Source organism: Dendrobium catenatum, unplaced genomic scaffold, assembly GCF_001605985.2.
Source record: "Dendrobium catenatum unplaced genomic scaffold, ASM160598v2 fragScaff_scaffold_53, whole genome shotgun sequence".
Lineage (NCBI taxonomy): Eukaryota > Viridiplantae > Streptophyta > Magnoliopsida > Asparagales > Orchidaceae > Dendrobium > Dendrobium catenatum.
In genome coordinates, this window is record NW_021318515.1 from 863,521 (window position 1) to 875,516 (window position 11,996).

The 11,996-nt window shown below is 42.7% G+C and overlaps 1 protein-coding gene across 1 annotated transcript; it reads left to right on the plus strand.

Annotated features, from left to right (window-relative positions):
• The first annotated feature begins 5,611 nt into the window (after positions 1–5,611).
• On the plus strand, positions 5,612–6,850 carry LOC110093007 (2-hydroxyisoflavanone dehydratase-like). Its single transcript, XM_020817744.2, has one exon. It carries the CDS (start codon positions 5,656–5,658, stop codon positions 6,631–6,633), a length of 978 nt encoding a protein of 325 aa, XP_020673403.1. The 5' UTR covers positions 5,612–5,655; the 3' UTR covers positions 6,634–6,850.
• The last annotated feature ends 5,146 nt before the right edge of the window (positions 6,851–11,996 follow it).

Below are 11,996 nucleotides of genomic sequence, written 5' to 3' on the forward strand. Positions count from 1 at the left end.
AGCGTCAAATGCCGAGAGACGAAGCACCAGCGAATCGACAAATCAATAGACGCGGGGCAGTTGATGATCGTCGCCCGCGTCAATGGCGAGAGGCGGAACGAGAAATGTCCGATTCAGATGAAGAGCCACAGGAAATATTGGGCAATGGTGCTATCGAATCCAGCGACGAAGACGGAGGCAGCGGCTGCATACAGAATCATCAGAGACCACGCCGAATTGTTCAACACCGCAACCACCCAGGTGATTTTAAAATCAAATTAGACATTCCGTTCTTTGACGGCAGGTTGCACATTGAAGATTATCTTGATTGGGAAAGGGCCGTCGAGAATTTTTTTGATTATATGGAGATTGATCCTGTCAAACAAGTGAAATATGTGGCGTGTAGATTGAAGGGGGGTGCTAGTGCTTGGTGGGAACAAGTTTTGAATATGAGGCAGCGGAATGGAAAGGGGCGAGTTCGTAGCTGGAACAGAATGAAGCAGTTGCTGCGGACACAATTCTTACCGACAGATTTTGAACAAATCCTTTATATGAAATACCAGCACTGCGTGCAAGGAACAAGGTCGGTTAGTGAGTACACAGAAGAATTCAATAGGTTGAGTGCTAGAAACAACCTTAATGAATCAAATAACCAACTAGTGGCCCGATATATTGGAGGACTCAAGGAGAGCATACAAGATAGATTGGAGCTGAATTCTGTTTGGTCGATTTCACAAGCTGTGAATTTCGCTATGAAGGCGGAGATACAACAGAATAGGCAGGCGAAAAGCTCCCATCCGCGCAGGCCGTGGCAAGAAGTGTCTTCCAGCAGCAATAAGAGTTATATCCCGCCAGTGGGAAAACCACAACCAGCAGTGCCTACTCCACCCGTCAATCTGGCAGAGACCAAGAATCAACCGAAAACCAGACTGCAGCCTAAAGACAATCCGTATGTTAAGCCATCCACACTCAAGTGTTTCCGTTGTTTTCAACCAGGCCACAAGTCGAATGAATATCCTCAGCGGCAGCAAGTCCATCTAGCAGAAGGTGAGGATGATGGGGAGGCCGAAGATGCTGGATTCGATGAAGAGGAGGACATTGAAAACATTGAGGCTGATGAGGGTGAACCCTTAGTTTGTGTATTGGAAAAACTGCCATTAGCTCCCCGGCAAAGTCCTAATTCTCAGCGGCATGCCATTTTCAGAACTCGATGCACAATAAATGGCAAAGTATGTGATCTGTTGATCGACAGTGGATGCACCGAGAATGTCATTTCTCGGTCAGTTGTTCAAAGCTTGCAATTAAAAACCACGAAGCATCCAAGTCCATATAAAATAAGCTGGGTTCGCAAAGGTATGGAAATCAGCGTCAACGATTCTTGCCGTGTTACTTTTTCATTGGGCAAACATTATGTTTGTGAAGTTTTATGCGACGTTCTTGAAATGGACGTCTGCCATTTGATCCTTGGTCGACCGTGGCAATATGATGTTGGTGCAACTTATGACGGCCGAGCGAATGTGTATTCATTCGATTGGAAGGGAAGACGCCTTCGACTACTACCAGGCAGCAGTGAAAAGCAATTGCAGAAGGCAAAAGCGACACAACCGGTTGCCATGCATTTGGTGACAGGACCTACGCTATTACATTGCTGGCAGGAGCCATCTCCAATGTATGCCCTGTTTCTGACAGAACCAAATGAGAATAGCACACAAACAGTGGTACAGAAAGATGTCCAAGAATTATTAGAAGAATTTACCTGCATCATGCCGTTTGAATTGCCGTCTGAACTGCCTCCTCTCCGCGAAATTCAGCATCATATAGACTTCATTCCGGGTTCATCATTGCCGAACTTACCGCACTGTAGGCTCAATCTGAAAGAGCAAGGAATTTTACAGGAAATAGTTGATAAATTGCTGGAAAAACAATTGATTCAAACCAGTTTGAGCCCATGTGCAGTCCCCGCATTACTTGTTCCGAAGAAAGATAGTAGTTGGCGTATGTGTATTGATAGCAGGGCCATTAATAAAATAACAGTCAAGTATCGATTTCCTGTACCACGCATTGAAGAGCTAATAGATCAACTAACTGGTTCGTCCATTTTCTCAAAAATAGACTTGAGGAGCGGATATCACCAGATACGGATTCGGGCAAGGGATGAATGGAAGACTGCATTTAAAACTCCCCAAGGCCTCTATGAGTGGAAGGTAATGCCCTTCGGGCTGTGTAATGCACCATCCACATTTATGAGAATCATGACTGAAATTCTCAGACCATTTTTGGGTAAGTTTTGCATAGTCTATTTTGATGATATCTTAGTCTACAGTACTGACCGCTGCCAGCATCTGAGCATCTGAGAAGCCTCTTTGAAGTGCTGCAAGAACAAAGGTTGTTTGTTAATTTACCTAAGTGTGAAATTGCTGTTGACAAGGTCTATTTCTTGGGTTTCCTGATTTCGGCCGAAGGCTTACACATGGATCAAAGGAAGATTTCAGATGTGGTAGAGTGGCCGACACCCAAGTCTTTTTTTGAAGTAAGAAGTTTCCATGGTTTAGCTAATTTTTATAGAAAATTCATCAAAAATTTCAGCATGATCCTAGCACCCATTACGGACTGCCTTAAATCCAAACAGTTTTTTTGGCATGAGGAGCAACAGCAAAGCTTTGAGGCAATAGCCTATTGGAGAGGGTCTTTGGGTCTGACTTGGTCAACTTGACCAAGTCAACCCTTCAGGCTCGGGTCTAGGCAAAATCGAGGTCAACAACATTTGGCTGCAATGCCAAAAGGATGAAAACAGCACAGAATTTGTTCTCAAACATGGTTATCTATTCAAGCAAAACAGGCTCTGTATTCCTGTATCATCATGGCGACAGCAGCTGGTCCGTGAGGCACATGGGGGCGGGTTAGCGGCTCATACTGGCCGTGAAAACACTCTACGGGTGTTACAAGATCGTTTCTTTTGGCCCCGACTACGTAGAGATGTCTACCGACTAATAGACAGTTGCCCAATTTGCCAACAATACAAAGGAGGAGCTCAAAACACAGGGTTATATATGCCCTTGCCGGTACCAGATTCCATATGGGAAGATCTCAGTTTGGACTTTATTTTGGGATTACCGTGAACTAAGCACGGCAATGACTCCATCTTGGTGGTCGTCGATCGCTTCTCGAAAATGGCCCACTTCATTTCATGTAAGAAAACGGCAAATGCCGCACATATCGCCCATATTTCTTTAATGAAATTGTCAGGTTGCACGGTCTGCCGATGAGTCTTATGTCCGACCGCGATGTGAAATTCATAAGCCATTTTTGGCGGGAGCTATGGAGGAGATTGGGCACAGATATTCGACTGAGTTCGGCTTATCATCCACAAACTGACGGCCAAACTGAGGTCGTTAATCGAACCTTGGGCAACATGCTGAGATGCCTTGTTCAAGAACAGTCGAAACAGTGGGAAGAAGTCCTTGCAAAAGCTGAATTTGCCTATAATGCCATGACGAACCGAACCACAGGTAAGCCCCCTTTTAGCATTGTCTATACAAAGGCACCTAACATCGCTCTTGATCTTACTGTGCTACCTAAATGCAAATTGACGGCTGCCTCTTCTTTCACGGAGCGTTACAAGGAGATGTTAGAGAACGTTCGTCACCAAATTATTAAAGCTAATCAGCACTATAAGGAAGCTGCAGATGCCCACAGGCGACAAAAATTGTTCAAGGAAGGCGACTTAGTCATGGTTCGGCTGCGGTGTGAAAGATTCCCGCCGGGATCGTATTCCAAGCTAGCCCGTCGCAAGATTGGACCTATTCCTATTATTTCTAAGATTAATGATAATGCCTACACGGTTGCATTGCCACCCGACTGCAACACATCCCCTACCTTCAACGTAGCAGACATTTGGGCATACACACCTCCGGATGACGCCATAGTTGCAATTAGCTCGTCGGAGTCGAGCTTTTCTGAAGACGGGGAGGACTGATGTGGTACACGTTACCAAGGGGAGTAGCATACCATTTCCTAACTGCCAGTTCGCTCTCCACTATCCTTTTTACTATTTTCCGTTTTATAGTACTATTACACATGGTAGCTTGTTTTTACTATTATAGAAAGAAGTATTATACATATACGGAGAGAAGGAAAATGTGAGTAGACAACTTTTATACTATCTGAATACAGAAACATAGCTTTCTTCTACACAGAACCGGAGTTCTGTTTTGTTCTCTTTGCTGCTTCTTCTTGCAGGTTCTGTAGCAGTTCGATCGGTGCAAAGGTTTGCATTAATCGTCCCAAACAAAAGCTTATTGTTGCTTTGGATGAGTATTTAGTTTAAATTATACCAATTCATTAACTTGATTTTGCCCTTTGGGAATGATGGTAGGCTTATAGAACCTAAATATGTTCTAATTATGGAAGCTAATTTTGTCATTGATCAACAAGTGTGTAGAAATGTGAGCTAAGAGCACAGAGTAAAGCAGAGAGCAGAGAAAGACGAGGAAGAGGAAAATAAAACTTCGTTGGATTCGGGTTGATCCGAACAGTGTCTGGTCAATTCCGGGTTCGACCTGAACATGACCCGTGACCCGAAATTGACACCCCTAGAATTGATAGATTCATATATGAAAGTTACTAATTAATTTTATGAGAAAAGAACTAATAATTTACGAGAGATTTATGTTTTATTTGGGAGGGTTTTTTATTTATTCTTAAATTAGTTTTTTAGTATAAAGCTATTTTAAAAAGCAATAAGAAAATTACTTTAAATTTTTGTATTTAAAATTTGTTTTACGAAACAATAAGAAAGACGTCCCAAATAAAAGCTTAAGAATGACTTAAAAAATTATCTTATAAGATAATACATAAAAGAATTTAAAATTATTTAAAACTTAAATTCACAATTTTGTTATGGTGTTTACAATTTAGATAATATAATTATGAATAAAAATAAATGGTCATGTTTGTAAATGTACTAATATTTGTATATCATATCGCAAATTTCTCCTAATAAATATCTCTTATCTTAGATAAATATAAACAAAATACATAATTGATATAATATTTAAATAAATTAGTCATACTTACGCGCCTGGGATTTTTTATTAGGTCCGAACATCTGACGTAGCTCTACATCTGGACGCCAATAAAATATCGTCACGTGTTCTTACTCTTTACCGCGCGGCCCGATGACAACCAGAACCCAATATTGCTATGTATTAGCTGATTTGTACAGACCAGGATATTGCTAGGTATTGCTCGGTAACGAGAAATACCATTCTGTCAAGAACAATACCTAACAATACCGAGCAATACCTATCAATACCGAGCAATACCGAGCAATACCCTGGTTTTGCTAGGTATTGCTCGGTATTGATCTTGATAGAGCAGTATTTCTCGTTATTGTTAAAGTAATACCTAGCAATACCGAGCAATACCTAGCAATACTGCAATACCGAGCAACACCTAGCAACACACGAACATATAGCAATACCGGATTTCCATTCCGGGTCGGGTCGTCGGGCTGCACGGCAAAGAGTAAGAGCACGTGACTACATTTTATTGGCATTCGGATGTCGAGCTACGTCAGGTGTCCGGACCTTATAAAAATTCCATGAATCCAGTATCTCATCCTTATCCGTTTTCATCCATTTCACCTTCCTTGAAACTTGAAACTCCAATGCAATAATGAACTCCACGGCCGCATCGGCTCCCCCCGTCGACTCCGACGACATAATCTTTGAATTGGCCGGAGCCATTTGCATTTACCGGAGCGGCCGCGTGGAGCGCCTCAGGCCCGACGAGTTTGTCCCCCCGTCCCGCGATCCAACAACCGGCGTACAATCCAAAGACATCACCATCAATCCGACCAACGGCCTCTCCGTCCGCCTCTACCTCCCGCCCTCCGCCACCAGCATCCCCAAAAAGCTCCCTGTCCTCCTCACCATCCACGGCGGCGGTTTCTGCCTCATCCGCTCCTCGTCCTCCATCTACCACAACTACATCAACTCCCTCACCGCCAAAGCCGGCATCCTCTCCGTCTCAGTAGACTACCGCCTCGCGCCTGAGAACCCGCTCCCCGCCGCCTACGACGACTGCTGGGAGGCGTTGGAATGGATTTTAGCGGCCGAAGACCCTTGGCTATCCAAGTTTGGGGATTTGGAGAAAGTCTTCATCGCCGGAGAAAGCGCGGGGGGAAACATAGCGCACAACGTGGGAATGAGAGTTGGGAGAGAGGGGAAGAAGGTGGAAGGGTTGGTGATGGTGCATTCTTTCTTTTGGGGGAAGGACAGGATTGGAAATGAGGAGCTAGAATCGGGGAAGGGGAAAAACCAGAAGGTGGAGGATGCCAATGCGCTGTGGCTGACTGTGTTTCCGGGGGCGACGGGGCTTGATGACTCGCGGATCAATCCGGCGGCGGAGGGGGCGCCAAGCCTGGCGACTTTGGGGTGCCGCAGAGTGTTGGTGTGCATTGCCGAGCTGGATCTGTTGAGGGAGAGGGGGAGGGTTTACTACGAGAAGTTGAAGGAAAGCGGGTGGGAAGGGGAGGCGGAGCTTTTGGAATCGAAGGGGGAGGATCATTGTTTCTTCATTATTGAGCCTGGGAGCTTGAAGGCGGAGGAGTTCATGGAGCGTATGGCGAGCTTCTTCAACAAGTACTCTTGATTCTACAGTCTTTTCAGCTATAGTAATATAGGCGTCTGAACTATTTGTGTTGGCTTGTACTATACTGTCTATATAACTCTATATATCGCAATCTTTTCTTGGAATATTTCAGATTGTAGAATGCAAGTGCGAGTTAATTGCACCTTTTTGTTTAATCCTGCTATGAGATATGTTCTCTCGGTTAAGTTCTATAAAAGTGCCGCTATAAACTGTTCAGCTCCCCGTTCTCTGAGGAAAAACTATTCTGTGCGGAGGGTTAATTTCGTCTCAAGATCAATCAGAATACGTTATGTCACTTTTCGCTTACTAGTATCACGGCTCGATAAGGTTCCGCAGCTTAGTACTATCGACGTAATTTTGCCGGATTCGTCAGCAAATGTAAAGTTGCATCCTTTTTCTGACTGTTACATCCTGATCATTCATGTGCTGTCATTGCAGTCTGAACCATACCTTTATAACTAATTCGTCTGCTTTAATTGTTTCCAGTATAACTTTAATTGCCCCTCTCTATTTATTTTTTAGTCTTTATTATAAAGATTTTTAGGCAATTGCGCATTTGCGCCCCTCCTCTCCCTAAAAATTTTAAAATATTATGGACTTTAGGCAATTGCCTCAATATAATTAAACACATTATATAAAGATATTATTGTTAGGGAACGATGAACCAAATACAAAGAGAAATAGTAAAGAAAATTCAAAAACATCCTTACAACTAAAATTTGTTTCAGGGGCGTTGCCCCAGAAATCCCCAGATGAGCGTTGCCCCTTGACCCAACGACCTGATTGGGAAGGTCGAACCCCGTAAGGCGGCGCTCCCCCCTAGCTTGGACCCCTGACATATCTGTGAAGCATATAATGATTAAGAATATGAACAAATATAGGTCGAGGGGCAACGCCCCCATAACAAATTTTGATTTTAATGATATTTATGGAAAAAAAATATTTATACTTTTACTTATAAATTTATCTTAATCTGTAGTAGTTGGGAGATAGAATACAATGTTATAATTTATGCTTTGATTTGTTGATGGAATTCATAATCATAAATAAAGAATGCTTTCTTTAACAAGTTGGCCATTGATCCTTTCACAATTGAAGGTGAAAGCTGGAGCTGTTTATGCCTATTGCCATCGTGGGAAAATGCATAGGCCTCATTTTCAAGTGGGTGGGATCAAATTTAATAAGCCATTGCTACTAACTTACTCTTATGTGTTAATTTTATTAAATACAAATTTGAAGTTTTTTTTAAAACTTTGGTCATTTCAAACTTGAACTGAAATTTATTGCAAACTAAAATTTCTTGCATAAGATTTGATGGTGGAGAAGAATGTACATTTAAAGAATTCTCTTATTTTCTAAGTATAGAATTCACAATAAAGATACTTGTATAAGTACTTCAGAATAAAATGATATAGTCGAAAGAAATAATGAACATATAATTGAGATAGTTAATAATTTATTTAAAGTGAAGAATATTAAACTTGAGTTTTAGTTCGAGTGCATGTAAATTATTATTTATGTCATTGATAGAACTCCTCGCATAAGTGTTGAAATATTTCTTTATCCGCGTAACTACCTGGGAAAGAAATCTAATTAATTAATGATGTAGTAGATCAGCAGAAGAATCGAATCTGCTTGAAGGAATTCTCAATCCAGGGACAAACACAATGCTCAAAGGCTTAAAAGAGAATACTATTCTATATATAATAATCAAGAGTAGAGAAAACCTAAAAAATTCTGAAAACTTATAACAAACTAAATTAGATGTCCTAAGAAATATTTAAATCTAAAATGCTCCGCATCAACTGACACGTCAATCTTGAGTATCTTAGAGCCATTCGCCTTTATCGTAGCAACCAAGTGGATCGCGTCTTCTCCTATGATCTCATCTCACCATCCCTCGATCAAACAATCGGTTTGAAATGACTTTTGAATACTCTTTATTATGAAGAAATAAAATGTTGCTTATCACACATTAGATGATGTGGTGTGCATACACTTAGACAATAAAAGATTAAGATGCATTAGGCTAATCAATGTGTTAATATATTGATTATATTATTTAGATTAAGGGTCTATTTAAGACTATAAGTGGCTGCACATTATACCGTTATACTATACCACTTGTATTTACTTTTCTATCCTTTTATCTGCTATAAATATCTCTGTACACCGTTTTATTTACATAATAATATTTTCCAGTTTTCTACTTCTTCTCTCTTCTTCCTGCTTCTTCTTCCTCCTTAAGAACCGTTTCATGGTATCTAGAGCCGGAAATGGGAGATCAAGAATCTGAATCTACCCACCCTCCCTCTTCCTCCTCGCTAATCGCTGGTTCAGCCATGGCTACCGAGCTTACTCTACCGGCATCTCTCAAGTTCATTATCTCTAACTTAAAGAACCTCATACCCCATCAACTCACCACCGAAAATTACAACATTTGGAGGATTCAAATCCTTCAAAATCTATCCGCCAACGGCTATGGAGATCATCTCTCAGGCAAGATCGCACCTCCCACTGACACCAACTCCCAAGACTTTGCACGCTGGCGACTAATCGACAGCAATCTGATATCTGCACTCTTCTCTACCATTTCGCCCGCTCTTCTTCACTATGTTATCACCGCAAATTCTTCTCAAGAAGTTTGGGCCACTCTTGAACGACGGCTGCATTCTGCTAGCCGATCCCGTGTAATTCAACTTAAAAATGAATTACACCAAGTTCAAATGCAAAATCAAACAATGCAACAATACCTCTCCAGCATCAAGCATATCATCGATAACATCGCCGCTGCCGGGACAACAATCGATCCGGAGGATGTTGTCTTATACACATTGAACGGCCTACCACCGTCCTACAACGCCTTCAAAACCGCCATACGCACCTCCTCCAAACCAGTCGATCTTGACGATCTCTACTCCATGTTGTGCAGTGACTAGATACACATCAATCAAGATTTGCATAAAGAACATTCTATCACACATTCGGCTTCCGCACTCTACGCCTCCTCTGTCAATCAAAATAAGAATCGTAATCCCAAACGCTTCTACAAGAACAGAACGTCCACCCCTAGGCCAACCAAAAACGGTGAGACGAACACCCCTGCTACGAAATCCCGCCCAACCTGTCAGATTTGTGGCAAGATAGGCCATATCGCCCTCAACTGTTGGCACAGATCAAATTACAAATACGCTCCTACAATTCAAAATGCACCCCGCGCCATGCTAGCACAACTGACCCAAACTATATCTCATAGCTGGGTTCTAGACTCAGGGGCAACAAATCATCTCACACACGACAGTCAAAACATTCAACAACCGACCAACTACAGTGGCCCTGACTCCGTCACCGTCGCAAATGGGTCCTCTATGCCCATTCACAACTACGGTCAAGGTTTGCTACCCCTACCAGAAACATCTCGTAAGCTCCACCTCTGCCATCTCTTACATGTGCCAAACCTCACACACAACCTTCTTTCGGTTTCAAAATTAACGCAAGAAAATTCTATTACTATCACTTTTGATTCTAACGATTTTGATATTAAGGATATTCAGGACCACAAACTTCTTCTTCGTGGTCATCTCCATAATGGTCTATACCAACTCGACATCCCTCCGGACCGCAGCCCAACTGCTCTTCAAGCTTCGAACAACTCCTCTTCTACCTGGCATGTGCGTCTTGGACATCCGAACAACCAAATTCTTCATCAACTAGCCAGAAATTCTACAGATTTCAAGAATATTTCATTTTCTTTTCATTGTCCATCTTGTAAAGTGGCCAAGAGCCAAAAGCTTTCTTTCAATAAAAGCTCCACGACTACCTCAGATCCGTTTGAACTAATTCACTCGGATGTGTGGGGGCCGTCGCCTATCATTTCCCTCAATGGGTTTCGCTATTTTGTTGTGTTTATTGATAATTTTACGCGTTTCTCGTGGATTTATTTTATGAATTCCAAGCAAGAAACATTTACCAAATTTAACATGTTATGTAGCCTAATTAAAAATCAATTCAATACAACACCAAAAATCTTCAGGTCCGATTCAGGCGGAGAATTCACGAGCAACGAATTCTCTCAATATCTGCGAACTCACGGGATCATCAGACAACTTTCATGTCCCCACACTCCGGAGAAAAACGGTCTCGCAGAACGGAAGAACCGCCATCTCCTCAATCTCACCAGAACTCTCCTCCATGCTTCACACCTGTCTGATCAATTCTGGGCAGATGCGGTAGACACTGCCAACTACTTAATTAACTGATTACCTTGCACTCCCCTCGGCTTCAGCTCTCCAACACAAAAACTACACAATAAACCACCAACGTACACCCACCTACGAACTTTTGGATGCATGTGCTATCCATGGCTTCAACCTTACTCGACAAACAAATTCTCTCCAAGATCCCAACCGTCTATTTTCCTAGGCTACTCCGCTCTTCACAAGGGCTATAAGTGCTACAATCTGGTAACCAACAAGACTCAGGTATCTCGGCATGTGGTTTTTCAAGAACACATATTTCCCTATGCCACCCTCAACACTACTCACAACACTCAGCCGGACAACAATCACACCATTCAGCCACCCCTAACGCTGGTCCCTCACTCCACCACTCACCATCATTCGGTACAGCAACAAAACATCTCCTTGCTACCAACCCAGCCTCAATCGCTCCCGGCTCCGCTCACGGAAATCTCTGATAACATCCAACAACAAACTACTGCACCCATCCAACCAGAACGCCATCATATGCAAACTCATTCTAAATCAGGTATTCACAAACCCAAACCTATCTTCTCTCTTATCAGCACAGGTACCACTCCCTCCACACCGGTCACGTACAAGCAAGCATCAACTCAAGCACACTGGCAGAACGCTATGATGATCGAATTTTACGCACTACAACAACAAAACACCTAGACGCTTGTCTCTCCACCGCCCAACACCCGCATCCTAGGCTATAAATGGACATACAAGACCAAAACTCTTCCTACAGGACAAGTGGATCGTCATAAAGCACGACTGGTCGCCTTAGGCTACGAACAAAAATTTGGAGAAAACTATACATAAACCTTTAGCCCGATCGCTAAAATGACTACAATCCGGATAGGGGTGTCAATATTTGACACGACACGACAACCCGACCCGGACCCGACCCGAAAAATCCGGGTTGGACCCGACCCGTTTGATAAACGGGTCGGGTTCGGGTTCACAGATTTGACCCATTTGATAAAACGGGTCGGGTCGGGTTGACCCGGCGGGTTACCGGGTCAACCCGAAAACCCGTTTAATTTAAAAAAATAAAAAAATGTTTCTGTACAAATGAGTTCCCCGATGCTCATTTGATGGATTCCTCAGCCACTCCAT